This window comes from Callionymus lyra, chromosome 18 (assembly GCF_982586985.1).
Source record: "Callionymus lyra chromosome 18, fCalLyr1.hap1.1, whole genome shotgun sequence".
NCBI lineage: Eukaryota > Metazoa > Chordata > Actinopteri > Syngnathiformes > Callionymidae > Callionymus > Callionymus lyra.
The window spans coordinates 14,626,279-14,646,534 of NC_141835.1; the positions used below are offsets into that span (position 1 = coordinate 14,626,279).

The 20,256-nt window shown below is 38.0% G+C and overlaps 2 protein-coding genes across 2 annotated transcripts in view; one reads left to right on the forward strand and one right to left on the reverse strand.

The window, feature by feature from the left end:
* Window positions 1–2,938, reverse strand: part of dnajc17 (DnaJ (Hsp40) homolog, subfamily C, member 17) — a 40,286-nt gene extending 37,348 nt beyond the window's left edge. The window contains exon 1 of the mRNA XM_087779687.1: window positions 2,753–2,938. Coding sequence (XP_087635813.1) covers window positions 2,753–2,833 — 81 coding nt within the window. The 5' untranslated portion in view covers window positions 2,834–2,938. The remainder of the gene's footprint in view (window positions 1–2,752) is intronic.
* A 4,948-nt stretch (window positions 2,939–7,886) lies between these two features.
* On the forward strand, window positions 7,887–20,251 carry LOC148060605 (inverted formin 2). The gene is made up of 5 exons (XM_087779557.1): window positions 7,887–8,055; window positions 14,820–15,221; window positions 17,392–17,507; window positions 18,454–18,613; window positions 20,214–20,251. The coding sequence occupies exons 2-5, from the start codon at window positions 14,834–14,836 to the stop codon at window positions 20,249–20,251; spliced, it is 702 nt and encodes a 233-aa protein (XP_087635683.1). The 5' UTR covers window positions 7,887–8,055; window positions 14,820–14,833.
* The last annotated feature ends 5 nt before the right edge of the window (window positions 20,252–20,256 follow it).

Below are 20,256 nucleotides of genomic sequence, written 5' to 3' on the forward strand. Positions count from 1 at the left end.
CTTCACAGACCGTCTACGTATTTTTTAGGTTACAGAGAAACAAAGTTTACAATTTAAACTATTATCTTTTTGTTCTCAAGCTGCTGATAAACATTAAAACTACTTATTTGAATAAATACCATCTTTGTAATTGTATATGTTATTATTGTGATGATACCTTTATTAGTATGTTGCGTGAAAGGATAATGTGGGGGTGTGATGACTAGTACATTTATAAATTGGTTGATATACTTCTAGTTGTAGTAACACATGGGATGAAAGACCAGTGGAGGTATCAGGGAATGATAGCTTCGCTGCAGAGGATGATCGGTGAACACATTAAAAGTAGAGCAAGATAATAAAGAGTTACAGTAATGTTATGGGTTACAAAGCTATATATTTATATGTAAATGTGAGCATAACTAAAAGGTTGTTGTATGGAGGTGTGTGTAGTTGCAGAAATCATTTTCAGATTGCAAAACAATATTTTGACAGTCTGCAAAATTGCAGAACACTGAAAAAAAGTATTTCTACCACTGATATATACACTATGTGTGAATGACTGTCAAAGCGCTTTGTGACCCTGGTCTGGAAAGGCGCTATATAAATAGAGATTATTATTATTAATTATTATTATTATATACATATATACATTTGTATTTTTGTAATAGTCAATACATAAATACAATAATGTTTAACAAAAATACAGAAATAACTAAGAGCTGGATAATGAAGTGGGTCATTTGCACTCTGTCTACGCCTGTCTTTAAGATACCTACAATTGCTCCTCGATAAAACGAGCCGTGTCTTGAAGAGTCCAAATGTTAAACTCCACAACATTATTCTGGATTATCGTTAATCCGTCTAGTTTCCTCTCTAGTGCCAGAAGCTAAGTGAACAAACCAGAGGTTTCTCTGGCGTTTGATCCTGCAGAAGGGCAAACAGTAGTCGGGTCGACGGCTGGCGAAACAGAGCATCGGTCACGCCTTGATCCCTCTCTGTTTCAGTCCTAGTGGCAGCCTCACATCTTGTCTTCATTACAATCATCTTTGGTGCCAATTATCATTGACAAACTGGTTCTGGTACAGCCCGACCACAGCCGGTGGAGCTGATTAGCTGCTTGATGTGCCGTGGGTTCATCCTCTCTAATTACAATGCTGCGCTTGATGCAGATTATCGTCAGCTGGAGAAACCATACACATGCTCCACGGAAAAGAGACACTTGCCATCCTTAGATCAGATTTAAAGGCCCCGTTTTAAAGACTAAACATGGACTTCGAGGGACATGAACTGAAACTGATGGACATAAATCATTTGAACTCCTTCTATAACCAGCTTTCGCATATTTTACCAGAAACCAAAAGATGTAAATTTCCTCCAGACGTAAACGCAGAGTTTCTTTGACAGACATAACAATAGTGCCAGAGAAGCGTGCCAGACTTTTGCACCCATCTGTCGGGATTGTTATTAAAATGCCACTCAATTCAGGAAGAAACCCTGGCTGTCTCTCTCAGGCATCACAGAGGACCTCACACAACCAGCCTCTTGTGTTTTCTTTTATTTCAACCCAAGCCACAACCGCCGACTTCCAGCATTGTAATCCACTTGAGAAAGACTAGACTTTGAAACACAATTAAGAAATGAAATTTGTCCCTCATATTGCCAGCACACACCACTTATGGTATGTCAATTTTTAACGTTGGAAATGGTGATGAAAAGTGGTTAGGAAGAGGGAAAAATCAGGAGGACATTGCGGTGTACCGCTCGAGTACAGAGGAATGATTTGAAATGAAAGAAGGATAGTGAAGTCTTTTTGCATCTGAACTCTTATCAGAGAGTCGTGGTGGTGGGGTGAAGTTTGCTGAACCTTGGTGTGACTGTTCAAATGCAGGATAGGTTGTTGATCTGTCTGAAACTCTTAGTAGAACTACATTTATACATACAGAAGAGGTCAAATCAGGTTAAAATATTTACAGTTGGATTCGCAGAATTAGCTCAGTTGGTCACTAGATGTTAAAAGAACAGCCTCTATTTTACTAACTTGAAGCCTGATCAAAGTGACCTAGTCACATTGTGATCTGCTAGGGGGAAAATATATGGAAAATCAAAAATGTATTCTAAGTATTGCATCTACACTCTGGTCCCCCTACAGCTCTGATGTCAATACTGAACATAATTGCAAACATTAAAAAAAATTAAATTAAGTAAAACAAGTTTGAATTCTAATGATATTGCATTAGGAGATCATATGGAAATGAAATATTAAATAGTTAACGTCCTATCTTGATCTTTAAAGTATGTACTTTTTTGAGTATTGTTTTGATTGTCTAAGCGCTTTGTGACCCTGGTCTCGAAAAGCGCTATATAAATAAATATTACTTACTTACTATCTAACACCAGATTTAAAAGGAATACAACAGCACCACCGTGTGGTCATTTAAAAGCACTACAGCCAGATGACATACTGCTAACTGTTCGCAATATGTCATCTGTTAACTAACTTTAAATAATTATCAAACACAACATTTAGCCTCAAGATAACCTACTTAAACTGAGGCAATAGGGAACAACGTCATACTTGAATTACAACTAAAATAGCAGCAAGCTAACACATAGTCGAATATCAATGTACAAATCCTTTGCAAGAAAGGCATTATTTTAACGAAACATGTTAACATGTGTCGTATACATTTGCAGTTATAAGACACAAAACAACTTTTAAAAAAAGGTTTTAAATAAGGATACATCATTTCAAACTAGCATAAAAACGTACCTGTTTCGTTGAAGCGGTGCTTTCAACCCCGATTAGCGCATATAAATCCATATCTGTCAACTTTTTCTCCATTGTAGACATAATTAAACAAACTTTGCAGGATAAGAAACTGTTAATTCAATGAGAAACGCAGTAGTATTTGAGGAAATACGCATTAGCAGTCGGTAGCTCGACTCTTGTTTTTGGCAGCATGGATATGACGTCAGTGACCTTTCACCTTCTTGCGCATTGCTTTCTGGGTAATTGAGTTTTTTAACGGTTTATTGCTCTAATGAAAGACTATGAGGAATAAATTCGAATTTCATTCGAATTATTAGAATATCGAATTGATACTTAAATTGAAGAATGTGTTTTTAACAAATGAACACTTAAATATCTGAGTGAGGGATGACAGAGACTTTGTGACCCTGGTCTCGAAAAGCGCTATATAAATAAATATTACTTACTTACTTACTTATATTTAACCTCTTGTAGGTTAGTTTGGGATTAGATAAACCCAAAACAATATTGCGATTTTTATTTCTTGATGTATTTAAATTTTTAAATAAACCACAATTCTCTTTTATCTTCAATTAATAGTTCAGCATTAAATGAAAAATCATTGGATTCTTTTAAGTATGTTTTTACAACAATTGTGTTGCTCAGTCAAATCATATTATTGAACAGTTCTCCTTTTCTACCTTAACATAGATGAATGGTTATGAAATTATAATGAAAACATAAACGAAGGAAAATTATTACTGAACATTTTTATTTTAAGTGCAGTACTGTATTTTAAACAGCGAAACCAAAATTGTGGATCGCTAAAACATTTAGGAAGAAAATATGTCAATGGATAGAAATTCACCCAAAAGAAAATACATTTCAAACTGTGAACTGAAGCCACAAAGAAATTCAATGTTGTGTTTACAACAGTGAAAATAAAAGCACAACAAAAAGTAGACATAATCACACGATCTTAAATAATAATTTACTCATTTATTTTTTTCCTAGTTGAGGTCATAGGGGGCTGGAGCCTCTCGTGGGTGACCCCCTGAACAGGTCACCTGTCTGTCGGAGGACACACAACTTTTCATGCACAAACTAACACATTATATTTATTAAATTAAATACATTTGTATGGCAGGATAACATAGAAAATGTGACCCTGGTCTAGAAAGGCGCTATATAAATAGAGATTATTATTATTATTATTATAACATTGAATTAACATATCATGTATCAAATAAAGCGAACCGTGTTACAAGGTGGTAAAGATGCATGATTCTTCTTTCTGAAAAGTGACCTTGAGTTTCAAGAAAGGCGCCTTTAAGTAAAATGTATGATTATTTGGTATTATTATTAGTAGTAGAAGTAGTCGTAGCAGTAGGCGTAGTAGTAGAAGTAGTGGTGGTATTGAACACTATCATCAGTGAGCAGAGAGAATCAGATGGAGTGCATGAATGCTCCTCCCAAGATGAAATACTAATGGACTCAGGGACATATTGATTCCTCGTGCTATAATGATTTGAGTTTTGGGGGCAGGAGCGGAGTGAAGAGATGATGTTATTCCATGTTAATCTTTGTTTCCCTTCTCCTTTGTATCCTTTTTCGTTATTTTCTTTTGATCTATCTTCTTTGTCATCGCTTGCACTTTGTTCTTTTGTTTGTTGTTTGCTGGACTAAACCCACACAAGCACAGAGAGAACATGAAGTCTCCACACAGGAAGGTCACAGATTGCCACAGGCGGGATCGCAACCCTTTTTTCACTAACCACTACGCCAGTATATATGCAACATCTTACTTACTAATAATATACTTTACAACATATGACCTAGAGAAGAGAAGCGTTAAGAAAATACCACGTTTAAGAGTTTGTTTGTTTCTTCTCGTCTGAACTATTGTAACAGTTTGTTTTCATGTCTAAACAAGAAGGATCTGTCTCGTCTGCAGTTGATTCAGAACTCTGCAGCGAGAATTCTAACCCGCTCTAGTAGAAGAACTCACATTTCTCAGATCCTTAAAACTCTTCACTGGCTGCCAGTTTCTTTCAGGATCAACTTTAAAATTCTGGTTCTTACTTTCAGATCTATTCATGGTCAGGCTCCTCCTTACATCAGTGATCTGATCCAGACTTACACCCCAGCTCGGGCTCTGAGGTCTGTGGATCAGAATCTACTGATGGTTCCTCGCACATGCTTCTGGACCAGAGGAGAGAAATCTTTTCAGGCTGTTGCTCCTAAGCTTTGGAACGATCTTCCTCTCCCTCTGTGTTGGATGGATCTACTGACTCCTTTAAGAAACATCTTAAGACAAACAGATAAAAAAAAGACAAAAAAAAAGTTTTTATTTGTTCAGGCTTTTCCTTGATTTTCTGGAACTCCTGTTGTGTTATCAGTTTTATCTTGACCTTTAAAGTATATACTTTATTGAGTATTGTTTTGATTGTTTAAGCGCTTTGTGACCCTGGTCTGGAAAAGCGCTATATAAATAAATATTACTTACTTACTTACTTACTTAATCAATCCCAGATAGCTTTTAATTTCACCCGGATGCTTTTTTTTAATCCCTCAAAAAGAGACATCTGGTTAACCCAGCGTTAATCATTCTTGCTAAGAGGATCAAGTCGGTCTCTTCACAGCTGGAAGACGAGAGCGGGCGTCGGTCAGCAAACACGCCGCGACGACAGCTCCTCTCGCAGGATCTCGCATCCTCATTGGCCCGCCGACTGTTGACCACCGTGACATTTCGTGTCATTCAACGACGACACCTGCGAAACGCAGCCGAGATCCTAGACGCTACAATCACGGACACGCCCTTATTGTTTGTGTAACAGTTCCTACAACAGGTTAGAAGACATCTGTCATCGGTCTTAGGTGAGCAAGCACGACTTATTGCTTCTTGTAGATACTTCTCATGTTGACATTTGCCACCGGCTTGTGTAAACACGCGTGTCACGGATGGCGTCATCCTAATGGTTGCTTCTCATTGGCAATATTTAATCACTTAATGTTCATTATAGGCGCTATATAAATAGAGATTATTATTATTATTATTATTCTGATCAGGGATGCTTGAGAGAGTTGTTGAGGCCTGAGAGGTGAAGCTGAGTAAGAGCACCACTGATCTGCTGTGTACTTCAGGATGATGAGAAGAAGAAGAAGAAGAAGTCTAGAAAAGGTCAGAAGGAGTTGTGTTGTTCTTTGTTGAACGCCTGACACAGTTCCAAGAAAAGAGGTTTGTAACTGTAGAAGTATGCAGAACAAGTTAAGGCATTGACATTAGTTAAGTAATTGCGAAAGAAAAACAAAGGAAGAAGGTAGAGAATTGTATTGCAGTAAGTGAAGAAGAGAGTGAAGGGTTGATTAATTATTAAAATACAATTTGTTTTTTTAAACAAATTAATGGAAGACAGATGGTTAACTTCCTATCCGTGCAACACCTGTTGGGAAATTAGCTTAATGTAAAAACATTATCAGGTTATACATCCTCGGGCCCCATGTGACGAGAGGAGGAGTCGTTCCAGGGGCCGCATTATTCTTCGCGGAACTTGTGGGTGGAAGCCAATGAGCACTATTTTACTTTCTCTTGCTTTATTTGTCCAAACTCTGTGAAACATGCAAACACACTCAAGACACAGATATGGTGGAAAATCTCCATATTTGGTCCAGAAATGATTCATGTTGGAGCCTCGGGAGCTTTCTGAGATCTTCTCGAGAGGATCTGTTTGTTAGTTTTTTGTGTGTGGAGAGGAAGAGCTTGTTCTGGATATTTATCCTACTAGGAAAGCGTGTGTTGACTTTGCCTGGTCTTATGATTTGTCAGAAATCCTGTTTCTTTGGGTTTTACTTTTCAGAATTCTAGTTTAAAACCATGGTTCTCGGTTCTGTTGAAGTATTGATATACTTACAACTAGTATTATTGTTACAACATTAAAATGAATAGAAAGTGGTCTATGAAGTTCCATTTTTATTTGAGGAGTTTGTATCAAACATGAAGCCTCTTTTTACTGTTTTACTTATTTTCATAAGCAAATGGACCAAAGGAATTAGCAAAATGTGTTTTAAGTTCACAAATCTATTTTTCTCAGAAGGAAAACTTTCTTTTTTTGCATGTGCAATGATTACATGTATTTTTTCCATTAATAATTACGTTTTATATCAAATGACAGTATTTATTTTATTGTCAAACATTGGTTTATTAAAGATTATTTACGATTCGTCTGTGTTATTTGTAAAAAAAAAAAAAGAAATAAAGTCTGTTCCTTCATTTAAATCCCTTTTAAAAACAAACTTTTGGAATCTGGCTTTTATATGATGTTAAATGTTAAGTGGATTCATCAATACGTTTTAAATTAATCATTTTCAATTTCATTTTATTATCTAAACATAATTGACTTTTAATTGACTGTGCTTGTTTTGAATGAATCATCATTTATTTTTTTATGTGAATCACCCTATGGCATTTATCAGAATCAAAACGTTTATTGAAACACAAAATGTGATTTTTTTTTTGTAGTATCAGTACAGAATAAAAGAATAAAAAATGAAAAACACGCCAAAAAAATCTATTAAAAAAGAACCGAGCACTGCATGAGGATCGTCTCTTATAAATGCAATCATTGTAACATTATTATTAAAAACAATGACCATATTAGATCACCTAATGTATTTTTTAAATACCTTACATGTTGCTGGGATAGGAGGGAGGAGGAGGGACTGCTTGCGTTCAGCATCTCGAACAGGATGAGCGACGAAGACCGGAAACAGATTTAAAGCGTCCTTCAAAATAACGGTTAAAACCATTTTGCTAAATACGTCGTAAACAACTTTTTTCGCAGTAGCATAATAAATATATTCACGCGAATATGGATTTTTATCTGTAAACGCAAACGTAAGGTTACTTACTTATAGTGTAATTGATCGCCGCATTTCTATATTATTTTTAAAACTATTTTTATGATTTGTTGTGATTGAATTAACAATAACAACGTGTACTTTAACAACGTGTATTTTTCAGTAGAAGTATCCGCTTGTTTTTGGGGGGGAACAAGTTGAGCGAAGAGTATTTTATTTTGGAAATCATCAGCCGGATGTTGTCGCTTGAGCGCTAACTGGACGCTCCTCCTGGAGTCAGAGCAGGGGCTGAGGAGACTCGAACGCGGCATCATCCGCATACCATGCAGGGCTGGTCCTGCCACTGGGTCCTGCTCGAGTGTCCCGGGATCCAGCGCCACATCTCGGGGGAAAGGAACAAGACCCGCATCCCTGTGATCTCCACCCCAAAACCCCCGGAGAGGGAGTCGAGTGTGGAGTGACAGCAGGTAAGAGACTCAGGATGGAATCTTTTTTTTTTGTGTGTAACGGTGTTGAGAGTGTAACATATGTCCGCTGTTGTGTGTCCGTCACACACGTCCACGTCCCGTTATGTCACCCGATCGCAACAAAAAAGGAATCCATTTGTTTTCCGTCGACTCTGAAAGTGGAAAAAAATGGAATTCTTTGGCCTTAAGCCAAGGAAAGCAAAAAAGAGAGGAGGTAATTAAATAAAATATATGAGATTGAATGAGCTGTCAGTCATGTTTTGTTGACACAGCACACATACCATAACGCAAACAGAAATGATGATTTGAAAGGCAAGCAAAAAAAAAAAAAAAAGTTTCAAGTTTATTTAACTTCAAAAATATTCAGACTGGTTTGTCAGTCACTCCCTGAACAAGCAGAAGGAGGGTGGAGATCAGTTTGGACTCCAGATGTGTCTGCAGCAGCAGCAGCGGAAGAAGAAGAAGAAGAAGAGGAACATCCAGGCGTAAACAAGGGGGTGGTGGGCGTGAGAGGGCAGAGGGGGCACATGAGTGGGCTTCTCCGGTGTGCGGTGAATCAGCCATTAGTGCTTCATGTGGGAGCTGCTCGTCAAGGTCGAGCTGTTTTACCGGGTGCAAGGTTTAGCAAAGTGTTGTTTGTCACATTTTTTAAGGCTTCCAGAAAAATCCACGCTCGTCGTTTCACCTCCTGTCAATCAAACCGGCTTCTTCGAGATGTTTCCTCTGCCTCCGTTTTTTACTTCTTTTTTTTTTTGTTACCAGTGTTTCCCTTGAACTGTACTTATCTGGAACTTAAACTGTCTTCCTGTACAGTAATGTGACATGTTATCCACTTCCCTTTTCCCATATCCAGCCCTGAATTCAGGCTAAACTCTCTTAAATTGACATTTTGTTTTTAATAACTTCATAGAAGTTTATCCTAAAAATAAAGGCACCATTTGAACCCAGACACAGACCAGATTCACCTGCACAAGCGTCAAGACACGCACACAAAAAATGACGTTCAAAAAATCCACTAAATGCAAACAGCTCGGGTGCTGAGTTCACCGAGAGGGAGTGAATTAAGCAACCAGCAGATTGTTCTGTTTTTGTCTGTTGCTTATTTTGTGTGTTAATTTATTTCATGCTTTTAAACGACAAAAAAAATCATGAGTTTTCAATAATAAAGTTTCTGATTCTGAATTAGTTTGATCGGTTAAGTCTACATAAATACAAAAGGAAAGTGTTGAAAGTTGATGTATTATTTTCATTTAAACTCCTATTTACAGCAGATATTGAACATCTATCTTAAGAAAAAAATTAAATAAATTCATAATCTTTATAAATTTTCATCCATAATAAAAGACATGGTTTCCTGGATGTAATTCGACTAAATTATGAATATATCAGGCTTTAATTTCTATTCTTATCTGTAGAATTAAGTCCTTACATCATCTTTTGTCCATCATTTGTAACTTCGATTAACTTCCATCCTGTGAATTGAGTTAAAAAAGAGGAACGCGCTCAGTCATAGCAGCGTGATTATCATGTTTCCTGCTCTGGGACTTCCCTTTCCTTCCTCCTGAAGAAGTCCCAACACTTCACACAATCTTGGAAAACACTATGTTTCTGCTCCTGTCTTAAATCCCCCCAAAATGTCCTAATTTGAATTGCAGCCGGTGAAAGAGATGGAGGAAGGGTTGTTCTCCTGGTGATAAAAAGCTTTTGAAGGCCTCTTGTAAAACGCCATTGTCGGAGTGCTGGCTGCCACGGTAACACTCAGGCACAATCTTGCCAAAATATGTGAGAAGAAGGTTCACCTTCCTCAGTGAGAATAATAATCCCAACTGTCTGAGTTTCTATGACAAGCCAGTGCTTGTGTTAGTCGTGAATCATCCAAATCATGCCAATCGAGCCCTTTATTATGTACCAAGTTTGGTAAAGGGAAGAAAAAAGAAAAAAAAAGGCGCATGAGGACAATTCCTCTCATAGTTTAAGAAGCGACTGCGAGGCTTTTGTTTACCTCGTGCTCATCACTCACTGTCGCGTTTGTATAGCAGCTCTGATGCCAAGAGTGAAATCAGCAGCACGTTGAAAAACACACGGTGATATAAGAGTGTTTTTTTAATGGTGAGGTCGAGCCTTTTAAAAGTTGTTTCTGTACATTTTTGCTAGAAAAAAACCTAAATAAATTACTTAGAACGCCTCAAAGGTGAGTCTTATTTAAAAATATCTAGGTACAATTAAAACTAGAAAATGTGTGGAAACAGTTGAAAATGCAGTGTGAATCTGCTGAATTTGTAAAGTGAAATGTTTGAAAGTATCGAATTATCATTTCAAAGTAAAAAAGGGTGGAAACAGTTGAAATGATGGCATGAAGGAGAAAAACTGATGTGAAGACATTGAATTAAACTGAAAAAGGTTGAGAAGGAAAAAAAAGAAGAAAAAAGTAGAATTTGTAGTAGAATAAGTAGTAGTAGTAGTGGGAGTAGAAGAAGTATTAGAAGTAGAAGTAGAATAAGTAGTAGTGGTAGTAGAAGAAGTAGTAGAAGTTGAAGTAGAATAAGTAGTAGAAGTAGTAGTAGAAGCATTAGTAGTAGAAGTATTAGAATTAGTAGTACAAGTAGGAGAAGTAGTAATAGAAGTAGTAGTGGGAGTAGAAGAAGTAGTAGATGTAAAATAAGTAGTGGAAGTAGTAGTATAATAATTATTAGTAGAAGTAGAATAAGCAGTAGTATTGGTAGTACTAGAATTAGTAGTAGAAGTAGTAGAAGAATTAGAAGTAGAAGTAGAATAGTAGCAGTTGAAGTAGTAGAATTAGTAGTTGACGTAGAGGAAGTAGCAGTAAAAGTAGCAGTAGGAGTAGTAGAATAATTAGAAGTAGAAGTAGAATAAGTAGTAGAAGTAGGAGAAGAATTAGAAGTAGAAGTAAATTAAGTAGTAGTAGAAGTAGTTGAAGAAGTAGAAGTGGAATAAGCAGTAGTAGAATAAGTAGTAGAAGTAATAGAAGAATTAGAAGTATAAGAAGTAGTAGTAGAAGTAGCAGTAGAAGTAGTAGAATAATTAAAATTAGAACAAGTAGTAGTAGAAGTAGTAGTAGAAGTAGTAAAATAATTAAAAGTAGAATTAAAATAAGTAGTAGTAGAAGTAGCAGTAGAAGTAGTAGAAGAATTAGAAGTAGGAGTAGAAGAAGTAGAAGTAGAATAAATAGTAGTAGTAGTAGTAGAATAATTAGTAGTTGAAGTAGAAGACGTAGTAGTACTTAGTAGGAGTAGTTGTATTAGTATAATTAGTAAATGCAGTAGTAGAATTAGTAGTAAAAGTTAAACTGGAATTATAAGTAGTAAGTAGACAAAAGTGTTTTTAAAGTTGAATGAAGTTTCTAGGTGTGAGTATATAAATGTAACTGAAGGTCAAAGTGGAAGGAGTTGAAACATGACTTGAAGATTTTTATCATTCAAGTGAATGAGAGAAAAAAGGGTAGAAAAAGAGGAATAGAAGAAAGAGTTGAAGAGAGAAAAGAAAGATAGAAAATAGTCCACATTTCGGGAAATAACAGGTAAAAATCGGATAAGATTTGTAGGAGGAGATGCCTTCAGCATTCACACAATTATATATATATATTGTATCATTATTTATTGAAACAATCAAAAGGAAAGTGTTAAATAACTATTTCAAAAAATATTTAGTTTTGTATTTCAACTGATATTTTCCTTATATATCAATAAACACGATTAGTTAAAATATTGAGTTCCTTGTTTGCTTTTGTTGCTCACTTTGATCTCATCAGATTAAGATTAGATTAAATTAATGGTCAATTCATCTGAAGGAAGATGAACTACTTCCTGTCATCACTTAGTTCCGATCAAAGGCACAAACTGATCCCTTTAATGCTCGTCCAAACTTCCTGATTTCACCCCAGAGATCTCCTGATGTAAAAATAATCCTAATTCGATGTTTTCACAAGCGTGCGGTGAGTCAGAGGAAGAAGGAGTGATTCTCCATAAAAGGCCTCTGTGGGATCAATGCTGGCATTCACTCCTGATATATATGGAAATGCATGTTTGCACATCTGAACGATCGAGTGAGTTCAGCTCAGACGAGCCGCTGTGAACCTGCTTCGCTCGCTTTTGTCGGGGATTCAGCAGGAATGTGACGCGTCCGCGACAACGACTGCTATCGTTTCCTATTGTGTTTGTCTGTGACCGGCCTGTTTCCTGTGCTGCAGATAGACTTGATGAAGATACGAACATGAAGCTGCGTCTTCTGGGACTCAGTCCAGTCGTATTATGTAACGTTGCTGCTCAGGTTATCATTTTTTTTATTAAAAATAATAATAAACCACAGAACAAACACCCCAAGACAGAAGGAGACACACCTGGACAAACACATGCCACCCCAACACAAACCTACACACTACCCCAACACACAAATTCACTCCACCCCAACACACGCATACACACAACCCTAACCCATAATCACATACCACCCCAAACACACAGTCGCAAATACACACCACCCCAACACAAGTGTACACTCAACTCCGACACACAAACACATACTACCCAAAACACAAACACACGCCACCCCATCACAAACATACACATCCCAACAGACAAACACATACCTCCAAAAACACAAAAACACATGCCACACAAACACAAGTGTACACACAACCCCAATACATAAACACATACTACCACAGACACAAACACATACTACCCAAAACACAAACACACGCCACCCCATCACAAACATACACATCCCAACAGACAAACACATACCTCCAAAAACACAAAAACGCATGCCACACAAACACAAGTGTACACACAACCCCAATACATAAACACATACTACCACAGACACAAACACATACTACCCAAAACACAAACACACGCCACCCCATCACAAACATACACACATCCCAACAGACAAACACATACCTCCAAAAACACATGCCACACAAACACAAGTGTACACACAACCCCAATACATAAACACATACTACCACAGACACAAACACATACTACCCAAAACACAAACACACGCCACCCCATCACAAACATACACACATCCCAACAGACAAACACATACCTCCAAAAACACATGCCACACAAACACAAGTGTACACACAACCCCAATACATAAACACATACTACCACAGACACAAACACATGCCACCCAATCACAAAGGTACACAGGATCCCAACTAACAAATTCTCTACACCCCACATACAACCACGTACCACCCTAAACACACAGTTTCAAACACACGCCACCCCAACACAAGTGTACACACAACCCAAACACACCAACATACTCCACCCAAATACAAACATATACACAACCCCAACACATAAACACATACCAGCCGAAACACACAAACATAGACACACGCCACTTCATACACAAATGTACACACAACCCCAACACACAAACAAACCACCCCATCACAAACATACACACAACATTGACACATAAGCACATACTACCCTAAGCACACAGACACAAACACATGCCACCCCAACACAAACGTACACACAACGCCAACACACAAACCATTCCAGCCCATTAAAAAAATACACAAAGCCCCAACCCATAAACACGTACCCCCCAAAAAAACACTGCACAATCACAAACATGCACACAACCCCAACACATAAACACATACCCCCCCCCCAAACAAAAACCACTGCACAATCACAAACATACACACAACCCCAACACATAAACACATACCATTCAAAACACACAGACATAGACACACGCCACTTCATACACAAATGTACACACAACCCCAACACACAAACAAACCAACCCATCACAAACACACACACAACATTAACACATAAGCACATACCCCCCAAAACACACTTCCACATCACAAACATACACACAACCCCATCACACAAACGCACTCCACCTCAACACAAACATACACACAACCCAAACTTATAAACACATACCAGCGTAAACACACAGACATAAACACATGCCACTCCATACACATTTACACACAACAACAACACACAAACATACCACCCCATCACAAACATACCCTCCACCCCAACTTATAAACACATATGCATCACCCTGACGCACAAACACCACTGCAACACAAACCTATATAGCAGCAAAACACACAAACCCATTACACCACAACACATAACATCACAAAAATACTCTCCAGCCCAACACAAAAAAACATGAACATCACACATACCACCCCAACTGACAAAAAACAGAAGCAAACACTAATCCCTTTACAAACATACTCACTTCCCCAACACAGAGACACTTATGCTGCAAAAACCACCCCAAGACAAAAACATAAACATAAATAATTTAAACACGAAAGAAAACACACCACCCTTAAATAAACACACTACCCAAACACACACACCACCACAAAAGAGAAATAACATCACCCCAACATAGACAAAAACATACTCATTACCTAACACTGAGGTAATACCTAACACACCCCAATACGAAAACACAAATATACATCATTCAAACACAGACACACAAAAAACACACCTCAATCTCAAACAAAGTAAAAGATTGAAGAGAGAAGTGAGAAGTGAAACCAGTGAACTCAGATAATTCACTGCAACCACAACAACAAGTCCGAAGTGAAACAAGTGAGTGTGAGACGACAAAACATTAGATAATCGTGTGGTAAATTCATTTGTTCATAATTCCTGTTCGAGAAAGAAAGCGAGTCCTCCTGTTGTTGTGCTTCAAACCAGCTCCTCTGAACTCTTCGCTCTTTGACCCCACAGCACTTCACGCCAACATGTCGGTGAAGATGAACAAGTGGGCCGCGGTCCGGGGTCACATCGGCTCCTCGCAGGACTCCGACACCCAGCTGGAGGCCAACCTGGAGAGCGCCGACCCGGAGCTGTGCATCCGTCTGCTGCAGGTCCCCACCGTGGTCAACTACTCGGGCCTGAAGCGGCGCCTGGAGGGCAGCGACCAGACGTGGATGGTGCAGTTCCTGGAGCTGAGCGGGCTGGACCTCCTGCTGGAGGCGCTGGAGCGACTCTCGGGGAGGAGCTGCTCCCGCATCGCAGACGCCCTCCTGCAGCTCACCTGCGTCAACTGTGTGCGGGCCGTCATGAACTCCTCCGCGGGGATCCACTTCATCATCGAGAACGAGGGGTACATCCGGAAGCTCTCGCAAGGTTTGGGTCGAATCTTATGAAACTTAAATAACACAATATTGTGTTTCACCTCAGAGCCTGATGCTACCACTGGAATACCACAACAATACAAAAACAACACATCATTCCAACAGACACACACGGATATACAATACAAACACACACACACACACACACGCAACCCTAATATAGTTAAACACACACAAGCGCACCATACATACCAGAACAAAAAACACACACCACATTAACACCAACACATACATACACACAACACAGTACCAGAACCATACAACTATCACCCAGTACAGAAAAAAATCACCACATTACAAAAAACAACACATCCATACAAACACACACACCAACCAAACACAGAAATTCACACACCACGTTAACACAAACCCAAAAAAAAGCACACAAATACCACCCCAATACAGAAAAAAAACACCACCTTACAAAATCAACACACCATCCCAATATAGTTAAACACAGACCAGAACAAAAACAAACACAACATTTACACAGAAACAAACATACAAATAACACCCCAACACAGTACCACAACCACACATCTATCACCCCATTGCAGAAATAAACACCACATTACAAAAACCAACACACCACCCCCACCATACAAACACACACACCAACCAAATACAAAAATACACACACTGCATTAACACAGACTCAAAAGAGCACACAAATACCACCCCAATACAGAAAAAAACACCACCATACAAAAACAAACACACCATCCCGACAGAGACACACGCAAGACCAAAAACACCAGACACACAATATAAGCTTAATACAAACAAACACACCACATCAATACAGAAAAACACAAACCACCCCACTAAAACAAGCACACACACCAGAATAAACACCCAAACACCACCCCAACATTTAACCACAAGCACACAAATACCACCCCTATACAGAAAAGAAACACCACCATACAAAAACCAACACACCATCCCAACAGAAACAGGGAACTGCAATACAAACACACACCATCCCAATATAGATAAACACAGACCAACCCACCATACAAACACCAGCACAGAAACACACACCACATTTACACAGAAACAAACATACACACAACACCCAAACACAGTACCACATTCACACAACTATCACCCTAGTACAGAAATAAACACCACATAACATAAACCAACACCCCACCATACAAACACACAAATTAACCAAACAAAGAAATACACACACCCCATTAACACAAAAACTAACCCAAAAGAGCACACAAATACCTCCCCAATACAAAAAAACACACCACCATACAAAAGCCAACACACCACATCAATACAGAAAAACACAAACCACCACACTAAACAAACACACACAACACAGATACACAAACACCACATCAACACAGAAACAAAATCTCACACCAACCAAACACAAACACACACCACATTACATTAAAAAAACACACACACACACAATGCCCCAACATTTAACCACAGGCACCATAAAAATACCACCCCAATAGAAAAACCAACACACCATTCAAAATGGACACACACACCACCCCTCAAAGACACACAATAACAAACAAATACACAACCCAAACACCACCATTCAAACACACGCACACACCACAGAAGAAGCACAGAAGAAAGAAAAACACACACATTACTCTAAAACAGAAAAACACACACCAAACCAACGTATAAAAACCAACACACCATTCAACAAAGACACAATGATACACACACATTACCACAATAAGGAAAAACAAACACCACAACACAGAGGGGAACACAAACACACAGCACAACACAGAGAAAAACAAAAACACACAACAGCACAGAAAACACACACACCACCCCAACACAAACAGGAGTGTGGTGAAGAGAAAAGGTTGAACACAACATTGTTCTGTGGTTTCATCTCCAGTCAGTCGACATGTAAAGATGAGATAACACAGCGTAGGCAGCAGACTTCACATCTTTTGTCCACAAACACAAAAGTGATATTGACGACGTCTCAGTTCCTTGAAAGCAGCAACAAAGCAAATTTCACAATCCACATGTTTGTGTCCTTCAGTCACATGTCGACGAATCATGCCGAGTTCAAGCACATGTTGGGAATATATTGATGTTCGACAAAAACACCCGGAGAGGGCAAAGTTTTAGGGTTTTTTTATTCATTAAGACGAGTGTCTTCACAGCTCTGGACACGTCCAACATCATGGTGAAGAAGCAGGTGTTCGAGCTCCTCGCCGCCCTCAGCATGTTCTCCCAGGACGGACACCGGCTGGCCCTGGACGCCCTGGAGCACTACAAGGTCAGTAGATCCGGATCCTATAGCGATGAAACACCGCCCTCTACTGGTGGGTCAAAGAGATTGATAAGTAAGTAAGTAATATTTATTTATATAGCGCTTTTCCAGACCAGGGTCACAAAGCGCTTTAACAATCAAAACAATATTCAATTAAGAAAGATCAAGCTACAACTGATAACACAACAGGATAGGATAAGGATAGATATGGAAGTAAAGTGCTGGTTCTGCTCTCAGGACTTTTTCTATAATAATAGAAATGAATGCAACTGCCATCTCAGACTGGATTAAATAAATAGTTGCCCAAGTTTTTTAGTAAAGAGCACCATTAAAATAATAATAAGAGAATTCAACTGCACAAAATAAAACAATTTCCTGCAAAAATATGAAAAGAAAAATGAAATAAAATGGTTACACAGTGATACTTCAAGTCAGTGGTAATAAAAGTATTTTCTTATGTAAAAGAAAAGCTCAGATACTGCCAAAAAAAAGACAATAAAGTGTGGTATTTATTGAATATATACTGAATATATACTGTGTATATATATATATATATATATATATATATATATATGTCAGGCTATTTGAAAAAATAGATATATTTTTTTTAATTTCTGTACTTCTGTAGTGTGTGCACATGTACGATGTTGCGTATTTTTGGTGATATATTTATCATTATTTTACTCATCATTGATTATATTTTACTATTTTTTATTTATTATTGTTATCTTTAGTATTTGTAATATGTGTACTATATGTTTAATCTTTATTTGTAAACATTATTGTAAACATCAATCTTATTTTATTTTATCTTAAATAGTCCAATATTTGGCTTTTAAATGTTTGCTTAAGAACTAAAACCTGTGCAGATATTGATGAGGACCTATTTAAGTATTGTATATAATATTACTTTATGTCCCTTTAACATCTGACGCTCCGACTCCTGGTACAGGGCGTGAAGATGCAGAAGTACCGCTTCAGCATGATCATGAACGAGCTGACGGCCACGGACAACGTGCACTACATGGTGACCCTCCTCAGCGTCATCAACGCCCTGATCTTCGGCTCGGACGACCTCCGGCGGAGAGATAAGATGAGGAAGGAGTTTATCGGTGCGTGCTATATTTGGACAGTAATTCATTTTAAAGCGCCAATCTGTTGATCAGAGAATCAAGAGGAGGAAATATAAATGTTTTCTTATCAATTATTCAAACAAAACGTAGCAATATTCAGATGATCTTTTCTATCATGAAATACTAATGATCTCCTACGATCTACTTCTCATCGCTAGCTATATTGTTGGATTGACAGCAGGGATTGAACCGACAACCACCAATTGAAGTATCAAGGCTAATAACAAACAGCAGTATATTTTAGACAATAAATTAAATAATTGAAAGTATTTAACAGCCACGATTTAGTTTATTTTCTTATTAAATGAGTATTTATTTTTTCCATTTCACCGTCAACTCCACAAATTTCACTTTTTTTAATACATTTTTTAATCTATAGTCAAACACAAAAAATACACACACACACACCAACCAAACAGAAAAAAATACACACACACACACCAACCAAACAGAAAAAAATACACACACACACACACACCAACCAAACACAAAAAATACACACACACACACACCAACAAAACACAAAAAAATACACACACAAACACCAACCAAACACAAACATCCCGTACTCACACAAACCACCCCCAACATATAACCACAACCACACAACTATCACCCCAATACAGAAAGAAACACACCACTATACAAACACACACACCAACCAAACACAAACAATACACACACACACACACCACCCCCAACATATAACCATAACCACAAAACTATCACCCCAATACAGAAAGAAACACACCACTATACAAACACACACACCAACCAAACACAAAAAATACACACACACACACACCACCCCCAACATATAACCATAACCACAAAACTATCACCCCAATACAGAAAGAAAAACACCACTATAAAAACATACACACCAACCAAACACAAAAAATACACACACACACATACCACCCCCAACATATAACCACAACTATCACCCAAATACAGAAAGAAACACACCGCTGTACGAAAACCAACAATGAAAACAAACAACCGCACACAACACACACACGACCGCAATATAAACACACAGTGTCTTGATCTTTTAAGTATATATTTTAACTGTGTATTGTTTGTGGTTGTTTACGCGATTTGTGACCCTGGTCTAGACAAAGGACTTTACAAATAACCTTTACTTACTGACTTACTTACTGACTTACACACCACAACAATACAGCAAAACAGAAACCACTCAACCAAACACAAACACACACCCGACAATATCACAAATTCAATGTTTCTACACTTTTAAGTCCTGATTTAAAAGAATATATTAAAATAAAAACGTTTTTTTTTCTCAAGTTAATATTAAAATTAAGTTAAATGTGCATTTCCTTTGGCAAATAAGTCAATAAATATGTTTCTTTAAATGGATCTTTCATGTCAAACAACTAGGCGCTCCTTTTAACGCACTATTTAAGCGCCCCTGAATGCACCAAGATGGCTTCCTAGTTCCTACCACGCCTTCTTCGTGATTGCTCACCTGTGGCTGCTTTGAAAACCCACCTTGATGGCCTCAGTATGTCTTCACACTGATGAATAAAATAAAGGGGTTTCTTTCTCTCTGCAGGGCTTCAGCTGCTGGATATTATGCCCAAACTGAGGTGAGTCCC

Bases quoted from the DNA above. Each gene is read 5' to 3' on its own strand.
- LOC148060605 (XM_087779557.1), top strand. From the start codon at position 14,834: ATGTCGGTGAAGATGAACAAGTGGGCCGCGGTCCGGGGTCACATCGGC. The intron at 15,222-17,391 runs GTTTGGGTCGAA...GTGTCTTCACAG, and splicing joins CATCCGGAAGCTCTCGCAAG to CTCTGGACACGTCCAACATC. The intron at 17,508-18,453 runs GTCAGTAGATCC...CTCCTGGTACAG, and splicing joins ACGCCCTGGAGCACTACAAG to GGCGTGAAGATGCAGAAGTA.